The sequence below is a fragment of the Oncorhynchus mykiss genome, chromosome 5 (genome assembly GCF_057628025.1).
Source record: "Oncorhynchus mykiss isolate SJ-2025 chromosome 5, ASM5762802v1, whole genome shotgun sequence".
In the NCBI taxonomy this organism is placed as follows: Eukaryota; Metazoa; Chordata; class Actinopteri; order Salmoniformes; family Salmonidae; genus Oncorhynchus; species Oncorhynchus mykiss.
The window spans coordinates 98,162,126-98,182,481 of record NC_143026.1 but is presented as its reverse complement, the minus strand read 5'-3'; the positions used below and the strand labels follow the sequence as shown (position 1 = coordinate 98,182,481).

Here is a 20,356-nt window from a genome sequence, read left to right as displayed (position 1 = left end):
TGGAGACTGGCTAGGCCACTCGAGGACCTTAAAATGTGCTTCTTCTTGAGCCACTCCTTTGTTGCCTTGGCCGTGTGTTTTGGGTCATTGTCATGCTGGAATACCCATCCAAGACCCATTTTCAATGCCCTGGCTGAGGGAAGGAGGTTCTCACCCAAGATTTGACGGTACATGGCCCCGTCCATTGTCCCTTTGATGCGGTGAAGTTTTCCTGTCCCCTTAGCAGAAAAACACCCCCAAAGCATAATGTTTCCACCTCCATGTTTGACGGTGGGGATGGTGTTCTTGGGGTCATAGGCAGCATTCCTCCTCCTCCAACACGGCGAGTTGAGTTGATGCAAAAAAGCTCCATTTTGGTCTCAACTGACCACAACACTTTCACCCAGTTTGCCAATGAACATCTGAATTATTCAGAGGACAACTTCAGACGGGCATGTATATGTGCTTTCTTGAGCAGGGGGACTGCAGGATTTCAGTCTTTCACGGTGTAGTGTGTCACCAATTGTTTTCTTGGTGACTATGGTCCCAGCTGCCTTGAGATCATTGACAAGATCCTCCCGTGTAGTTCTGGGCTGATTCCTCACCGTTCTCATGATCATTGCAACTCCACAAGGTGAGATCTTGCATCGAGCCCCAGGCCGATGGAGATTGACAGTTCTTTAGGGTTTCTTCCATTTGCGAATAATCGCACCAACTGTTGTCACCTTCTCACCAAGCTGCTTGGCGATGGTCTTGTAGCCCATTCCAGCCTTGTGTAGGTCTACAATCTTGTCCCTGACATCCTTGGAGAGCTCTTTGGTCTTGGCCATGGTGGAGAGTTTGGAATCTGATTGATTGATTGCTTCTGTGGACAGGTGTCTTTTATACAGGTAACAAACTGAGATTAGGAACACTCCCTTTAAGAGTGTGCTCCTAATCTCAGCTCGTCACCTGTATAAAAAGAGGATTTCTGGGAGCCAGAAATCTTTCTGATTGAGAGGGGGTCAAATACTTATTTCCCCTCATTAAAATGCAAATAAATGTATAACATTTCTGGATTTTTTTGTTAAGACAATGACTAAAAACAGTTAAAACCCAGCGGATTTATGGGTAAATGAAAAATTGTATAGTTGAGAGGGATGAGGCAAATGGAATGGCAAATCAGTCTGGCAAATGTATTGCAAATTGAGAAATCATTAATTGAATCAGACGGCTCATTCATCACGAAAACAACTGATATTTCCAACTACTTTAATGATTTTTTCATTGGCAAGATTAGCAAACTTAGGCATGACATGCCAGCAACAAGCACTGACACCACATCCAAGTAAATCTGACAAAATTGGGCCTCCCGGGTGGCGCAGTGGTTAAGGGCGCTGTACTGCAGCGTAAGCTGTGCCATCATAGTCCCTGGGTTCGCGCCCAGGCTCTGTCGTAACCGGCCGTGACGTCCGTGGGGCGACGCACAATTGGCCTAGCGTCGTCCGGGTTAGGAAAGGGTTGGTCGGTAGGGGTGTCCTTGTCTCATCGCGCACCAGCGGTGGGCTGGGCGCAGTGGGCGCAGGCTGGGCCAGGTGCACGGTGTTTCCTCCGGCGCATTGGTGCGGCTGGCTTCTGGGTTGGATGTGCGCTGTGTTAAGAAGCAGTGCGGCTTGGTTGGGTTGTGTATCGGAGGACGCATGACTTTCAACCTTCGTCTCCCGAGCCCATACGGGAGTTGTAGCGATGAGACAAGATAGTAGCTACTACAACAATTGGATACCATGAAATTGGGGAGAAAAAGGGGTGAAATTCAACAAATAAATACAAATAAATAAAAAATAAACATCTGACAAAATTATGAAAGACAAGCATTATAATTTTGAATTCCGTGAATTGAGTGTGGAAGAGGTAAATTTTTTGTTGTTGTCTGTCAACAATGACAAGTCACGGGTTCAGACAACTTGGATGTAAAATTACTGAGGATAATAGTGGACGATATCACCACTCCTATTTGGCAAAGAAAAAGCTAGATCTCAGACTGGACAATAAAAATAAAAGATTAAGATGGGCAAAAGAACAGACACTGGACAGAGGAACTCTGCCTAGAACGCCAGCATCCCGGAGTAGCCTCTTCACTGCTGACGTCGAGACTGGTGTTTTGGGGGTACAATTTAATGAAGCTGCCAGTTGAAGACTTGTGAGGCGTCCGTTTCTCAAACTAGACACTAATGTTCCCTGTCCTCTTGCTCAGTTGTGCACCGGGGCCTCCCACTCCTCTTTCTATTCTGGTTAGAGCCAGTTTGCGCTGTTCTGTGAAGGGAGTAGTACACAGCGCTGTACCAGATCTTCAGTTTCTTTGCAATTTCTCGCATGGAATAGCCTTCATTTCTCAGAACAAGAATAGACTGACGAGTTTCATAAGAAAGTACTTTGTTCCTTGGCCATTTTGAGCCTGTAATCGAACCCACAAATGCTGATGCTCCAGATACTCAAATAGTAAAAAGAAGGCCAGTTTTATTGCTTCTCTAAATCAGCACAACAGTTTCAGCTGTCCTAACATAATTGCAAGAGGGTTTTTGAATGATCAATTAGCCTTTTAAAATGATAAAAACTTGGATTAGCTAACACAATGTGCCATTGGAACACAGGAGTGATGGTTGCTGATAATGGGCCTCTGTAGATATCCCATTAAAAATCTGCCATTTCCAGCTACAATAGTCATTTACAACATTAACCCCTGCACACGGAACCCGCTAGCGGGCTGAAATTCCACAACATACGGTGATTGCTACATAAATAGTCATATTAAACATTAATGAAAATACAAGTGTCTCACATGTATCGAAAGAATCTTGCTAATCCAACTGCGTTGTCAGATTTAAAAAAGGATTTACTGCAAAAGAATACGATGCGATTATCTGAGCATAGAGCCCCATAAAAATAAATGAACCAGCACAGGGGTAACATAATCAAACTGCATTAAAATAAATCGTTTACCTTTGACGATCTTCGTCTGTTTGCAATTCTAATGCTCATTGTTACACAATGAATTCTCTTTTTTTTGATAAAATCCGTTTTTATAGCCTAACACGAAACATTTTGTGAACCGCTTGTGTAGTGAATTCCGGCTCATTCCATTTGACGACACATTCCAGGTAAATCACCCACACAGAACGTTTCGTTGATTGACTGTCTTTTAACCCAATGACCACTGATCGTCTTGAAATCTAGCTGGGTAGATAGCCAATGAGCTGAGCTAATACGCCATGTTTATGTGTTGCAAGACCAACCCATGTAGTAAGCTCCAGCGTAAAGAGAGTCATCCGGTATGAAAATTCTATAGCGCAAGGAGAAACACATATTACGTATTGCATTGTTTGGTGAACGCGCAGATTCAGCTGTTTATATATCAATCATTATGGCGACTAAGTCAGGGAAAGCTAAATCTAAGTCTAGATATACAGATGTACACACAACTTTAGAATAAATTGATTAGGAAGGTGAGACAGAGATTGTTGTAGGACGCTTTATTTAGCGATTGTGGAGGAATATTTTTTGAACGGGAGAGGACATCGTTTTGGACTGATAAGTTCTTATCATGCTAATGCCCTTGTTTGAAATTAATTAATAATATAAAATATTTGTGATTTTTTAAATTTATTTTAGAAGCAATATATAAACATTTAAAGTCATGAAATGTGAGATGCGTGTGTCTGCCGCCCCACCCCAACCCACATGAAATAGCCTATTTGAGGCTGTTGAGGAAAGGGCAGGACCACATCAATGGCCAAAGTGAAATGGAGACAGTAGATACAGCTGGTCTGTTGTAATATAATAGAGACAGTAGATCTAGCTGAAATGTCCTAATATAAAAGAGACAGTAGATCTAGCAGGTAATAATAATAATAATAATATATTCAAACTTCAACTGTCTATATATACACTGCTCAAAAAAATAAAGGGAACACTAAAATAACACATCCTAGATCTGAATGAATAAAATATTCTTATTAAATACTTTTTTCATTACATAGTTGAATGTGCTGACAACAAAATCACACAAAAATCATCAATGGAAATCAAATTTATCAACGCACAGAGGTCTGGATTTGGAGTAACACTCAAAATTAAAGTGGAAAACCACACTACAGGCTGATCCAACTTTGATGTAATGTCCTTAAAACAAGTCAAAATGAGGCTCAGTAGTGTGTGTGGCCACGTGCTTGTATGACCTCCCTACAACGCCTGGGCATGCTCCTGATGAGGTGGCGGATGGTCTCCTGAGGGATCTCCTCCCAGACCTGGACTAAAGCATCTGCCAACTCCTGGACAGTCTGTGGTGCATGGATGGATGGAGCGAGACATGATGTCCCAGATGTGCTCAATTGGATTCAGGTCTGGGGAACGGGCGGGCCAGTCCATAGCATCAATGCCTTCCTCTTGCAGGAACTGCTGACACACTCCAGCCACATGAGGTCTAGCATTGTCTTGCATTAGGAGGAACCCAGGGCCAACCGCACCAGCATATGGTCTCACAAAGGGTCTGAGGATCTCATCTTGGTACCTAATGGCAGTCAGGCCACCTCTGGCGAGCACATGGAGGGCTGTGCAGCTCCCCAAAAAAATGCCACCCCACACCATGACTGACCCACCGCCAAACCGGTCATGCTGGAGGATGTTGCAGGCAGCAGAACGTTCTCCACGGCGTCTCCAGACTCTGTCACGTGCTCAGTGTGAACCTGCTTTCATCTGTGAAGAGCACAGGGCGCCAGTGGCGAATTTGCCAATCTTGGTGTTCTCCGGCAAATGCCAAATGTCCTGCACGGTGTTGGGCTGTAAGCACAACCCCCACCTGTGGACGTCGGGCCCTCATACCACCCTCATGGAGTCTGTTTCTGACCATTTGAGCAGACACATGCACATTTGTGGCCTGCTGGAGGTCATTTTGCAGGGCTCTGGCAGTGCTCCTCCTTGCACAAAGGCAGCGGTCCTGCTGCTGGGTTGTTGCCCTTCTACGGCCTCCTCCAAGTCTCCTGATGTACTGGCCTGTCTCCTGGTAGAGCCTCCATGCTCTGGACACTACGCTGACAGACACAGCAAACCTTCTTGCCACAGCTCGCATTGATGTGCCATCCTGGATGTGCTGCACTACCTGAGCCACTTGTGTGGGTTGTAGACTCCGTCTCATGCTACCACTAGAGTGAAAGCACCGCCAGCATTCAAAAGTGACCAAATCATCAGCCAGGAAGCATAGGAACTGAGAAGTGGTCTGTGGTACCACCTGCAGAACCACTCCTTTATTGGGGGGTGTCTTGCTAATTGCCTATAATTTCTACCTGTTGTCTATTCCATTTGCACAACAGCATGTGAAATGTCAATCAGTGTTGCTTCCTAAGTGGACAGTTTGATTTCACAGAAGTGTGATTGACATTGTGTTGTTTAAGTGTTCCCTTTATTTTTTTGAGCAGTGTATCTGTTTATTATACCTGTTGATACAGGGCTCATATGTGAAACTATTTTAACTGAACATTTTCTTTCACAGTGACACTGACTCCGAATGGGAGTCTTATCCGGTGTCCTGTGTGAATTTAAGTACGCTCTCTCTAATTCTCTCTCTCGGAGGACCTGAGCCCTAGGACCATGCGTCAGGACTACCTGTCATGATGACTCCTTGCTGTCCCCAGTCCACCTGGCCTTTTTTATTTATTTTACCTTTATTTAACTAGGCAAGTCAGTTAAGAACAAATTCTTATTTTCAATGACGGCCTAGGAACAGGGGCAGAACGACAGATTTGTACCTTGTCAGCTCAGGGGTTTGAACTTGCAACCTTCCGGTTACTAGTCCAACGCTCCAACCACTAGGCTACCCTGCCGCTGTTCCAGTTTCAACTGTTCTGCCTGCGGCTATGGAACCCTAAACTGTTCATTTTTACTCAAGGTGCTGTCCTGTTGCACCCTCTACAACCACTGTGATCTCCATCCGGCACAGCCAGAAGAAGACTGGCCACCCCTCATAGCCTGGTTCCTCTAGGTTTCTTCCTAGGTTTTTGCCTCTAGGGAGTTTTTCCTAGCCGCCGTGCTTCTACACCTGCATTGCTTGCTGTTTGGGGTTTTAGGCTGGGGCTATATAAATAGATTTGATAGAGGACTGAGGGTCATCCAAATATTGAAAGTGTGTAAATAGTTACCCATGTTATTTTGTGGGGGGGGGGGTTAGAATACCATTTTGGCATTTTGTATATCATTATTTGTTTAAAAATGTATAGCTTCACCAATTTGGCCACTTGGGTACATTTGGGCTACTTGTGTGGGACACCTGGGTGACTTCATGATAAATGTCATGTAGCACACTCATTTTGGAAGTTATCATTCTGAAACTTTGCACAAGTACTGTTGCCCTCTTATATTTTTCACTGAAATTGTCCCCGTCATCCTATCTGAATGTTTGTTTTATCTTGTTCATTTTAAAGATGATACAAAAATAAAAAATGTTTTTTTTTCATTGTTTTATCTAAACCAGATCTATTGTGTGTTATTCTCCTACATTCAATTCACATTTACACAAACTTCAGAGTGTTTTCTTTCAAATGGCTGTTAGATTTGGGTATGTCTTCAGGCGGAAATTGTACAAAGTAGGGGGGGAGCTGCAATTAACAATGTCTACACTGTATTTCTGATCAATTTGATGTTATTTTAAAATGGACAAAAAAAATTGCTTTTCTTTCAAAAACAAGGACATTTCTAAGTGACCCCAAACTTTTGAATGATATTGAATGTGTTTCTATGGGCTATAATAGTAAACGCTTAACCCAATATTTTATCAAATAATTTAAAATGTATTTGTTATACATAAAGGCCTCCTAAAATTCCAAATCCAATAGCTAAATAATCCATGGTATGCTAACAATTCCATATGTTAGCTGAGTACCCTACCCCCAACGGCTTAGATTTTTAGAGGTTAACATACCCAGTAGGTTAGGGCCGTAATTCCCCCATTTTCCCCAATATTGGAAGGTTAGTGTTATTAACGTACCCAGTGGGTTAGGGTAGAGTTATGGATAACGTACCCAGTGGGTTAGGGTATGGTTAGGGTTATGGTTAACATACCCAGCGGCGGCTGCAGCATGTCCCCATTCTTTTCACAGGTTCCTATAGGCTGGATGTCTGAGGAGTCGACCAGCCTCCAGAAGTCATTGGTGTTGTCACTGCCATCCAGACGAAGACGCAGACGCACACCCGTCATGCCCATCACAGTGGCGATGCACACAGAGGTGGAGTTCCGAGGGTCATGGACTTCCAGCTTCATCCCCACCTTGAAGTCATTGGAGGGAGGGACTCTGGACTGGAGAGAGACCGAAAACTCACTGCAGAGAGACAGTATACTGTCTCTTAGCCTTCTCTGCTGTCACTGAACTCACACTGTCTGAAGAAGCTAGGTGAAAGCCGGGGTAGATGGACACATACCGGTCTGAAGAAGCTAGGTGGACCCGGGGTAGGTGGACACATACCTGTCTGAAGAAGCTAGGTGGACCCGGGGTAGGTGGACACATACCTGTCTGAAGAAGCTAGGTGGACCCGGGGTAGATGGACACATACCTGTCTGAAGAAGCTAGGTGGAGCCGGGGAAGATGATGTTTCCTTCAGGTACTCCTCCCAACTGAACGACTCTGAGACAGAAACATGAAAGGGTTAGTAGTCCTGACAGACCTACATGCATATACTGATGTAACAGGTATAAAAAAAGACACTAAAAATTACATTTAATAAAACAAAGTTACTTTGCAGTTAGAGCAAATGTTATCCTAGGAACAACACGTTCAAACTTTTAAAATAGTAAAAGCTAGGGGTCATCTCTCCTAGGAGTCTAAAGTTACCTTTAGCAGCAGTGGGACCTGGAGGAAGGAGACTTCCTGCTTTCTCCTTCTGATCTGAAAACACAAACGCATCAACACTGACCACGCCCGTGTTCATAACCAGGTGGAAAGATGGTATTTACCACACATGACTTGGAAAATCCACTTGAACGGCCCGCCAAGTGGTAATTACTAGTGGGAAACTCATCTACCACCCCTGAGCTCCGACTTATCCCACATGCTGACCTCCGCTTGCTTGCCATTAGCCAATCTGCGTTTCTCAACGAGTTTAATGCAAGTGAATGCATCCACCTCGTATAACTACTTTACAAATGGAAATGATCACCTTCCCACTTGGTTATGAACACAGCATTAGGCCATTTGATACAATCTTCAACCTAGCTTTTAGCCATCTAGCGAATGTTAACTGCTCTGTGTAAGTTGACTTGCTAGCAAGTAAGAGAAAAAAAGTGTAAGTAACTAAACATGTTTTATTATCACCTAAAACAATGTCACTCCTGTCTTGAATAAAAAGGTTATATTTTGCAATCTCCCAAAATAAATGTTATCTGACGAAAGAAGGCTCTCCTCCATCTTGCGGTATAAACACTACTCATGTCGGACCAGTAAGACTGCTGGAAAATGAGGTACATCAGAATTCCATCCATTTGTGAACCCGGCAATAGAATATTGAAACGAGAAATACAATGGCATATTAAATAAATAGGCTGCAGTGTACTTGCTCATGTTTCCTTACCTTTGACTGATGTCCTGCCCATGATGGCTCCTGGGTAATGTGGTTATTCTACAAGGCAATGGGAATGACAGGCAGGTGGTCCACCCAGTGTGCAACTATGGCCCTGTAGTACTGACCTGGAACAGAAAAGACTGATCGTATAAGGTTATAAAATATCAAGGATGTATCCTCAGTCGCAGCAGGTATCATCTGTAGCAGCAGGTATCATCTGTAGCAGCAGGTATCCAATAAGGTAGAAGTTGTCAATAGCAGCAAATATCCTATAAGGTAGCAAGTAGGTGGTGGTGAGAGCCCTGGCGGAGATTTGCCAGGAAAATAACCTTTCCCTCAACGTCAAGAAAACGAAAGAGCTGATTGTGGATTTCAGGAGACAGCCGAGGGAGCACACACCATCCATGGGACCACAGTGGAGAAGGTGAAAAGCTTCAAGTTCCTCATCAATCACATCACTAGCAATCTGAAATGGTCCACCGACACAGCCAGTGTGATGAAGGAGGCTCAAGAAATTCAGCTTGGCCCCTAAAACCCTCATTAACTTTTACAGATGCACCACTGAGAGCATCCTGTCGGGCTGTATCACCACCTGGTACGGCAACTGCACCGCCCTCAACCGCAGGGCTCTCCTGAGGGTGGTGCAGTCTGCCCAACACATCACTGGAGGCAAACTGCCTACCCTCCAGGACAAACAGCACCCAATGTCACAGGAAGGCCAAAAAGATAATCAAGGACAACAACCACCTGAGCCACGGCCTGTTCACCCCATGACCATCCAGAAGGCGAGGTCAGTACAGGTGCATCAAAGCTGGGACCGAGACACTGAAAAACAGCTTCTATCTCAAGGCCATCAGACTGTTAAATAGCCATCACTAGCCGGCCTCCACCCAGTACCCTGCCCTGAACTTAGTCACTGTCACTAGCCGGCTACAACCCGGTTACTCAACCCTGCACCTTTGACATGGAATCACTGGGCACTTTAAAGATGTTTACATGAAATTTGTAAAACAGTATATGTATATACACTGCATTATAGTCAATGCCACCGACATTGCTCATCCTGATATTTATATATTTCTTAATTATTTTACTTTGAGGTGTGTATTGTTGTGACTTGTTAGATATTACTGCACTGTTGGAGCTAGGAACAAGCATTTAGTTAGATACTACTGCACTGTTGGAGCTAGGAACAAGCATTTAGTTAGATACTACTGCACTGTTGGAGCTAGGAACAAGCATTTAGTTAGATACTACTGCACTGTTGGAGCTAGGAACAAGCATTTAGTTAGATACTACTGCACTTTTGGAGCTAGGAACACAAGCATTTAGTTAGATACTACTGCACTGTTGGAGCTAGGAACAAGCATTTAGTTAGATACTACTGCACTTTTGGAGCTAGGAACACAAGCATTTAGTTAGATACTACTGCACTGCTGGAGATGGGAACACAAGCATTTAGATAGATATTACTGCACTGTTGGAGCTAGGAACACAAGCGTTTCGCTACACATACAATAACATCTGCTAAATATGTGTATGTGACAAAATGTAAGGTAGCGGTTATCTTTTTAGTAGCAGGTATCCTATAAGGTCGCAGTAATCCTATAAGGAAGCAGGTATCCTATGAGGTAGGATGTATCCTACAAGGTAGCAGGTATCTCTGTAGTAACAGGTTTCCTAAAAGGTAGCAGGAATCCCTTTAGTAGTAGGTATCATACATTTAGTAGCAGGTATCGTAGAAGGTTATCCTACAAGGTAGGAGGTATCGTTGCAGTAGCATGTATCCTGGGCGATATTTATCGTGTGACGATAGAAAAACATCTATCGCTTCATATTATGCCCTATAATTTATTTAGTTGTGTAGCAAACCACATTCTTTACGGCAATATTGTGTAGAAGGAAATTTGCAACAAACGTGGAGGAGAGTGAATGTGACACAGAGCACGGAGCTCATACCTAAAAAGAGGAGCTACTTCGGTCTCATGGACGTGGTTTGGGAATGAAACTTCTGACACGGACCAGAAAAAAGTCCTCTGCAAAATAGGCAGCAGGCCGGTCCTGAGGCTCAAACACCTCTTACCACCTTGGTCAAGAATCATGTGAAACAGTACAGGGAGAGTCTACGGATGAGACCCAAAACAGTAAAGTCGAGTGCTCAAAACAAATCCGACTCAGATGTTGCAAGAGAGGTTTCCTCGCGGCACACCATATGGCAAAGAATCACGAAGATGGAAGGAGATAACAGCTGCTGTTACAACTTACATCTGCAAAGACATGGCCCCAATTTACATACTCGAGAAACGGGGGCTTCGTGAGTTGGTGCTAACACTTGACCCAAGGTGCCAAATGCAAAATCATATGTGACACGTATTAACGCCAAAATAACATGCAACACAGCCAAGTCCCCAAAAACATACATACACACACACACACATACACACAGTTGAAGTTGGAAGTTTACATACACCTTTGCCAAATACATTTAAACTCAATTTTTCACAATTCCTGACATTTAATCAGAGTAAAAATTCCCTGTCTTAGGTCAGTTAGGAACAACACTTTATTTTAAGAATGTGAAATGTCAGAAAAACAGTAGAGAGAATGATTTATTTCAGCTGTTGTTTCTTTCATCACATTCCCAGTGGGTCAGAAGTTTACATACACTCAATTAGTATTTGGGAGCATTGCCTTTAAATTGTTTAACTTGGGTCAAACGTGTCGGGTAGCCGTCCACAAGATTCCCACAGTAAGTTGGGTGAATTTTGGCCCATTCCTCCTGACAGAGCTGGTGTAACTGAGTCAGGTTTGTAGGCCTCCTTGCATGCACACGCTTTTTCAGTTCTGCCCACAAATGTTCTATAGGATTGAGGTCGGGGCTTTGTGATGGCTACTCCAATACCTTGACTTTGTTGTCCTTAAGCCATTTTGCCACAACTTTGGAAGTATGCTTGGGGTGACTGTACATTTGGAAGACCCATTTGAAACTAAGCTTTAACTTCCTGACCAATGTCTTGAGATGTTGCTTCAATATATCCACATAATTGTCCTTCCTCATGATGCCATCTATTTTGTGAAGTGCACCAGTCCCTGCTGCAGCAAAGCACCCACACAACATGATGCTGCCACCCCCGTGCTCTACGGTTGGGATGGTGTTCTTCAGCTTGCAAGCCTCCCCCTTTTTCCTCTAAACATAACAACGGTCATTATGGCCAAACAGTTCTATTCAGACCAGAGGACATTTCTCCAAAAAGTACAATCTTTGTCCCCATGTGCAGTTGCAAACCATAGTCTGACTTTTTTATGGCAGTTTTGGAGCAGTGGCTTCTTCCTTGTTGAGCGGCATTTCAGGTTATGTTGATATAGGACTCGTTTTACTGTGGATAATATATACTTTTGTACTCGTTTCCTCCAGCATCTTCACAGGGTCCTTTGTTGTTGTTCTGGGATTGATTTGCACTTTTTGCACCAAAGTACGTTCATCTCTTGGATACAGAAGGCGTCTCCTTCCTGAGCGGTATGATGGCTGCGTGGTCCCATGGTGTTTATACTTGCGTACTATTGTTTGTGCAGGTGAATGTGGTACCTTCACGTGTTTTGAAATTGCTCCCAAGGATGAACCAGACTTGTGGAGGTCTACAATTTATTTTCTGAGGAGGTCTTGGCTGATTTATTTTGTTTTTCCCATGCTATCAAGCAAAGAGACACAGAGTTTGATGGTAGGCATTGAAATACATTCACAGGTACACCTCCAATTGACTCAAATTGTGTCAATTAGCCTATAAGAAGCTTCTAAAACCATGACAACATTTTCTGGAATTTTCCAAGCTGTTTAAAGGCAGTCAACTTAGTGTATGTAAACCTCTGAGCCACTGGAATTGTGATACAGTGAATTATAAGTGAAATAATATGTCTGTAAACAATTGTTGGAAAAATGACTTGTGTCATGCACAATGTAGATGCCCTAACCGACTTGCCAAAACTACAGTTTGTTAATTAAGTGCTTGTAAGTCAGCATGTCACGGTAAAGTCGACACTTGTTGTATTCGGCGCATGTGACAAATAAAGTTTGATTTCATTTGGCGATTTAAGTCCAGGAAGCAGCGACCCAACTTCTGTTCACCAGCATTTCAATGTCAACATACGTTCATTATTCACCAAATACGGAGTTTCGATTAGCAACTGTCGTCATTTGCTGCCGTCACGGCCGGTGTGTACTAACAAAAAATGTTTACAGGTCCCTCATTTCTACCATGCACACGTCGGAATGCATTGGATGTGCCATTTTTCCGGGTATTTAACATTTTATTATACTTTTTTGTCAGTACACACCGGCCGTGACGGCAGCAAATGACGACAGTTGCTAATCGAAACCCCGTATTAGTAACGAACTTATGTTGACATTGAAATGCTGGTGAATATAAGTTGAATCGCTGCTTCCTGGACTTAAAGGAGAATCGCCATACCAAAGGCACCTGTAAAGACATAACCTGGTTCAGGTGTAGTTACCCCACTTCGGTTCTTGAGAGCTAACGTCAGTAGCTAGCAAAACAAATGAGTTAGCTAGGGCTAAAGCTAGCTTGCTACATCATCCCGGACGTTGTCTGAAGTTAGTTATCCAGTCAGGTGTGGACTGGTGCTAGGCCAATGTAGATAGTTAGATATATAAATACATGATTAATTATACCGAGTACTGGACAAACATACCTTGTTAGCTCACTAGCTAATGTCCCTAGCAGTGTTAGCTTACTAACGAGCGACCTTTTAGTTAATCTCTCTTTTTTTTCGATTCGTGAGTAATTTAATTAAAATGTTCAAACCGTGGTGGTTTTATGTTGTTTGGAATGAGAATAAATTACTTACCAGGGCAGCTTTTTAACGAAATTGATCAGAGCCCAACACTTTTCTCTAGCAGTCGTCAGCCGCCATATTTCGTAGTTGAGTCAGTGCGCATGAGCAGCAGACCGAGTCCAAACAGTTGCAAAACCAAACTTTCTATTGTATAAATTCAGGTAAGTCCTTCCCGTTTCGCCCTGTTTGCTTCCGCTTAAGAAACGTTTTACTACAGCCCCAAAGGGTGTATTCATTACGCCGATTGCGTTTACTCCAAACGGAAAACGTTTTTCAACTAAAACGAGAGTTTCTGTTGGACAATTTGGTCTAGGTCCTTCTCCGTTTAATTCCGGTTTCTTCGTTTGGTAAACTTAAACGGTAAACTGTTTCCTTTGCCAGACGTAATACACCGCAGTACTGTACCAAATAAGGTAGTATGAACATATGCACAAACTAATGATGTTAGGTTTGATACTGGAACGCCGAGGCATGTGTCGACATCGCTCCCCACTCATCCATGGACATCGAATTATGGGCGATATCAGGTCCGTCTGTTGTGGCCGCAATTTCGTCCAAAATGAGTCGTTCCAATTTGGGCTGTGTTTAGTCCGTCCGTTTTGGTTCAGCCTGACCGCGAGCTTGCTCTACTGTACTCAATGACAACATGTTATCCACGAAAATAATCATATATTGCATAGCCTATTTTGATTAAATTATGGAACTTCATGGAAATATATGTAACAGTACAATTTTTAGACCGTCCCCTCGCCCATACCCGGGCGCGAACTAGGGACCTTCTGCACACATCAACAGTCACCCTCGAGGCATCGCTCCACAAAAGCCGCGGCTCTTGCAGACCAAGGAGAACTACTACTTCAAGGTCTCAGAGCAAGTGACGTCACTGATTGAAACGCTATTTAGCGCCCACGCTAACTAAGCTAGCCGTTTCACATCCGTTACATATACACAATAAAATATTAATACAATTTTGTTTTTCGACTAATTTAGCTTGTCAAGTTGGCATCTGTTCTGACATAAGGCACAATATGACTGAACATGGGTGCCTGTAAATGTATGGGTGCACAATTTAACAATTGAATTCATAACGATTTAAATTCTATATTTTCACCACTTTTTCGTCATCTTTATTTAACCAGGTAGGCCAGTTGAGAACAAGTTCTCATTTACAACTGCCACCTGGCCAAGATCAAGCAAAGTATCTTACTACATTTGCACACACAGTATATAGATTTTTCTATTTTGTTATTGACTGTATGTTTGTTTATTCCATGTGTAACTCTGTGTTGTTGTTTGTGTGACACATGGAATAAACAAACATACAGTCAATAACAAAATAGAAAAATCTATATACTGTGTGTGCAAATGTAGTAAGATTAGGGCATAAATAGGCCATAGAGGCGACATAATTACAATTTAGAAATTAAACACTGGAGTGATAGATGTAGAGATACTGGGGTGCAAAGGAGTAGAAAAAAAATAACAATATAGGGATGTGGTAGTTGGAGATACTTAATGTGAGTCTGGAAGGAGAGTTTACAGTCTAACCAGACAACTAGGTATTTGTAGTTGTCCACATATTCTAAGTCAGAACCGTACAGAGTAGTGATGCTAGATGCTAACTTTTGAGCAAGCCATTTGCACCATTTGCTCCTCTCGCGTCCACACAGCAGCACAGCAATGACTTTCAAAAAGTTGAGGACAAGCGAGAGTGAGGACTGTAAGTACACATTTTTGTCCGAATAATTTAATAAGCATTTTGTAATCTGTTTATTTTCTTAAACTTTTATTTAACTGGGCATGTCAGTTAAGAACAAACTCTTATTTACAATGACAGCCTACCAAAAGGCCTCCTGCAGGGACGGGGCATGGGATTAAAAATAAAAACGTAATACAATATAAACATAAGACAAAACACACATCACAACAAGAGACACAACACAACACTACATAAAGAGAGACCTAAGATAACAACATAGCAAGGCAGCAACGCATGACAACACAGCATGGTAGCTGCATTGCTTGCTATTTGGGGTTTTAGGCTGGGTTTCTGCACAGCACTTTGAGATATCAGCTGATGTAAGGGCTATATAAATACATTTGATTTTATCAACATAACAACATGGTAGCAGCACAAAACATGGTACAAACATTATTGGGCACAGACAACAGCACAAAAGGTAAGAAGGTAGAGACAACAATACATTACACAAAGCAGCCACAACTGTCAGTGAGAGTCCATGATTGAGTCTATGAAGAGATTGAGATAAAACTGTCCAGTTTGAGTATTTGTTGCAGCTCGTTCCAGTCGTTAACTGCAGCGAACTGAAAAGAGGAGTGACCCAGGGATGTGTGTGCATTGGGGACCTTTAACAGAATGTGACTGGCAGAATGGGTGTTGTATGTGGAGGATGAGGGCTGCAGTAGATATCTCAGATAGGGGGGAAGTGAGGCCTAAGAGGGTTTTAAAAATAAGCATCAACCATTGGGTCTTGTGACAGGAATACAGAGATGACCAGTTTACAGAGGAGTATAGAGTGCAGTGATGTGTCCTATATGGAGCATTGGTGGCAAATCTGATGGCCGAATGGTAAAGAACATCTAGCCTCTCGAGAGCACCCTTACCTGCCGATCTATAAATTATGTATCCGTAATCTAGCATGGGTAGGATGGTCATCTGAATCATCTGTTCAGGTCGCAAACTATTATTTTTTCTAAACTTTTCTCAAGAATGCAGAAGCTAGCTAGCTAACGTTACAACACATAGAAGTGGATAACTAAATATCTTTAGCTAGTTACAAGGCGGGAAAGCATAGGTCAACTCAACCAGCGATTTTCTCAGCTCCTGATTTTCCCCAGTCTCACTTTTTCTCGCCCTCCTGGTTTTGACCCTTGCCTGTCCGGACTCTGAGACTGCCTGCCTGACCACTCTGCCTGACCCTGAGCCTGCCTGCCGTCCTGTACCTCTGCCCCACTGCTCTGGATTATCGACCTCTGGCTGCCTTGACCTGTCGTTTACCTGCCCCTGTTGCTGTAATAAACATTGTTACTTAAACACAGTCTGCACTTGGGTCTTACCTGAAACATTATACTCCCGGTCACGGCCGGTTATGACACAGGGATCGAACCCCAGGCTGTAGTGAAGGCGAAACACTGTGATGCGTCAATCGGAAGGCCCCTAAAGTTTTATATTTCATTCAAATCATTACAACTAAGATGGCGCCGACAGACCATGGCAGCTCCTAAGCAACTTTGCAGTCATTTGTTTTTTTGTGTGTTATTTCTTACATTATTAGCCCAGAACATTTGTTGTGTTATTACATACATCCAGAAATAACTTTTGGAAATCAGGAATACGACTTAACAAATTGGATCCTTTGTTCGTACCCCCCAAGGCAATTGAACTTACCCCAGAGGCTGCTCCAAGTCGCTGCCGGCGGAGTAGAGGTATTCGGAGTGGACTTCTAGTCCAACTCAGGAGGTGGTTACACCATCCACCGCTTCCGAGTATATTACTCGCTAATCTTCAGTACCTGGACAATAAAGTATACGAGCTCAGGGCGAGGATCTCCTTCCAAAGAGACATCAGGGACTGTAACATACTCTGTTTCACGGAATCATGGCTCTCTCTGTATATACTGTCCCCGACCATACAGCCAGCTGGGTTATCAGTACATCGTGCAAACAGGAATAAAGAACTCTCTGGGAAGAAGAAGAAAGGCTTGGGTGTATGCTTCATGATTAACTACACATGGTGTGAATGTGATAACATACAGAAACTCAAATCCTTTTGTTCACCAGACCTAGAATACCTCACAATCAAATGCAGACCGTATTACCTTCCAATAATTTTGGGGGGGGTTATTGTCACAGCCGTATATATTCCCCCTCAGGCCGATGCCATGACGGCCCTCAAGGAACTACACTGGGCTTTATGCAAACTGGAAACCACATAGCCTGAGGCCACATTTATTGTAGCTGGGGATTTTAACAAAGCAAATTTGAGGAAAACGCTACAGATGTTCAATCAGCACATTGACTGTAGTATTCTCTAAGAAAAACACTAGATCCCTACTACTCGCCTTTTTTTAGAAATGCGTACATGGCCATCCCTGCCGTCCTTTTGGTAAATCAGATCACGACTCCATTTTGCTCCTCCCTTCCTATAGGCAGAAACTCGAACAGGAAGTACCCGTGCTAAGGTCTATTCAATGCTGGTCTGACCTAACGGAATCCATGCTTCAAGATTGTTTTGATCACATGGACTGGAATATGTTCCGGGTAGCCTCTGAGAATAACATTGACGCTTACACGGACACTGTGACTGAGTTCATCAAGAAGTGTATAGGGGATGTTGCTCCCACAGTGACTACAGTGGCAAGAAAAAGTATGTGAACCATTTGGAATTACATGGATTTCTGCCTTAAATTGGTCATAAAATTTGATCTGATCTTCATCTAAGTCACAACAATAGACCAACACAGTCTGCTTAAACTAATAAAACACAAATAATTATACGTTTTCATGTCTTTATTGAACAACCTGTGTAAACATTTGCAGTGCAGGTTGGAAAAAGTATCCTTTGGCAGCAATAACCTCAACCAAACATTTTCTGTAGTTGCGGATCAGACAGGCGCAATGGTCAGGAGGAATTTTGGACCATTCATCTTTACAAAACTGTTTCAGTTCAGCAATATTCTTAGAATGTCTGGTGTGAACCACTCTCGTGGTCATGCCACAGCATTTTATATCAGGTTGAGGTCAGGACTCAGACTGGGCCACTCCAGCCGGTGTATTTTCTTCTGTTGAAGCTATTCTGTTGTGGATTTACTAATGTGTTTTGGGCTGTTGTCCTGTCGCATCACCCAACTTCTGTTGGTGGACAGATAGCCTAACATTCTCCTGCAAAATGTCTTGATAAACTTGGGAGATCATTTTTCCGTCAATGACAGCAAGCTATCCAGGCCCTGAGGCCTCCAAACCATGATGCTCCATCCACCATACTTTATTGTTGGGATGAGGTTTTGATGTTGGTGTGCTGTGCCTTTTTTCTCTCCACACATAGTGTTGTGTGTTCCTTCCAAACAACTAAAATGTAGATTAATCTGTCCACAGAATATTTTGCCAGAAGCGCTGTAGAACATCCAGGTGCTCTTTTGTGAACTTGAGAGTTTTTTATAGGACAGGGCAGCTCTAACCAATATCTCCAATCTCGAATCATTGATTGGATTCGAGGTTCAAATGTAACGTTGAGACTGGTGTTTTGTGGGTACTATTTAATGAAGCTGCCAGTTGAGGACTTGTGAAACATCTGTTTCTCAAACTAGACACTAATGTACTTGTCCTCTTGCTCAGTTGTGCATTGGGGCCTCTCACTCCTCTTTCTATTCTGGTTAGAGCTGTTTTTTTGCGCTGTTCTGTGAAGGGAGTAGTACACAGCGTTGTACCAGATCTTCAGTTTCTTGGCAATTTCTTGCATGGAATAGCCTTCATTTCTCAGAGCAAGAATAGACTGGCGAGTTTCAGAAGAAAGTACTTTGTTTCTTGGCATTTTGAGCCTGTAACCGAACCCACAAATGCTGATGCTCCAGATACTCAACTAGTCTAAAGAAGGCCAGTTTTATTGCTTCTTTAATCAGAACAACAGTTTTCAGCTGTGCTAACATAATTGCAAAAGGGTTTTCTAATGATCAACTAGCCTTTTAAAATGATCAACTTGGATTAGCTAACACAACGTGCCATTGGAACATGTCGTGGAAATATTCAGTCAATCATATTTCACAAATACCGGAGCATGTGAGTTCAAATAGACTTTTTATTACTTCATTACAAAATCTGAGCTGGTTCATGGATACAACTGCCTTCCAGTCTTGGCACACACGTTTTATACATTTGTCCTCCTTACGTCACACTCATAGTAACTCCTCTTAATGGCTCATCCACTCTGGCATTTAGCCACGTTATCATATTGCCTTCATATTAGGGCATGGAACCCGTAGAGCCACAGAAATAGACAGAAATAGACCTGCACTTGCCTTAAGCCAGCTTCATTCATGTAGAACCATAGTAACAGACCTTGGCACTTTACAGAAATAACCATACATGTCATCCTGCTAACTCCTCTGAAAGGGACACCCCTGTTCTGGAAAAGACCCAATAGGTGTAACCATAGCAACAGTACATAGTTGGCCATAACACAGTTACAGGAATAACCAGTCATGTCCAACCCCCAGACAGGTGCATGTCTAATGGTGTCTAATGACCCAGAGCACATATAGGGTGCACTAGTCTTGCTGGTTCCTTCTGAAATAAATAATTGCAGCATATGTACTGAAACATTCACAACATATACAGGAGTGATGGTTGCTGATAATGGGCCTTTGTACGTCTATGTAGATATTCGGTAAAAAATCAGGGTTTTAGGTGACAGGCCAAATTTCTTCAGCCTCCTGAGGTTGAAGAGGCACTGTTGCACCTTCTTCACCACACTGTCTGTGTCGGTGGACCATTTCAGTGTGTCAGTGATGTGTATGCTGAGGAACTTCAAACTTTCCACCTTCACTGCTGTCCCATCGATGTGGATCATGGGTTGCTCCCTCTGCTGTTTCCTGATGTCCACGATCATCTCCTTTGTTTTGTTGACTTTAAGTGAGAGGTTATTTTCCTGACACCACCCTCCGAGAGCCCTCACCTCCTCCCTGTAGGCTGTCTCGTCGTTGTTGGTAATCAAGCCTACTACTGTTGTGTCGCCTGCAAACTTGATGATTGAGTTGGAGCCATGCATGGCCACGCAGTCATGGGTGAACAGGGAGTACAGGAGGTGGCTGAGCACGAACCCTTGTGGGGTCCCAGTGTTGAGGATCAGCGAAGTGGAGATGTTATTTCCTACTTTCACCACCTGGGGGTGGCCCGCGAGGAAGTCCAGGACCCAATTGCACAGGGC

The 20,356-nt window shown here is 43.2% G+C and overlaps 1 protein-coding gene across 10 annotated transcripts in view; it reads right to left on the bottom strand.

Moving 5' to 3' along the window:
• The window catches only part of LOC110524902 (sex comb on midleg-like protein 2), a 76,915-nt gene extending 62,670 nt beyond the window's left edge, over positions 1 to 14,245 (bottom strand). For 3 of the 10 annotated variants that reach the window (XM_036979019.2, XM_036979020.2, XM_036979023.2), the window contains exons 1-5: positions 13,426 to 14,245; positions 8,572 to 8,687; positions 7,836 to 7,889; positions 7,558 to 7,628; positions 7,069 to 7,303 (exon numbers count right to left, since the gene is read on the bottom strand). In XM_036979019.2, the coding sequence (XP_036834914.1) occupies positions 7,069 to 7,303; positions 7,558 to 7,628; positions 7,836 to 7,889; positions 8,572 to 8,593 (382 nt within the window). In that variant the 5' untranslated portion in view covers positions 8,594 to 8,687; positions 13,426 to 14,245. Of the gene's footprint in view, positions 1 to 7,068; positions 7,326 to 7,469; positions 7,533 to 7,557; positions 7,629 to 7,835; positions 7,890 to 8,571; positions 8,688 to 13,425 lie in introns of those variants that run through there. The other 7 variants (XM_036979021.2, XM_090236553.1, XM_090236556.1 and 4 more) reach the window with 3 other exon arrangements.
• Between the last annotated feature and the right edge of the window lie 6,111 nt (positions 14,246 to 20,356).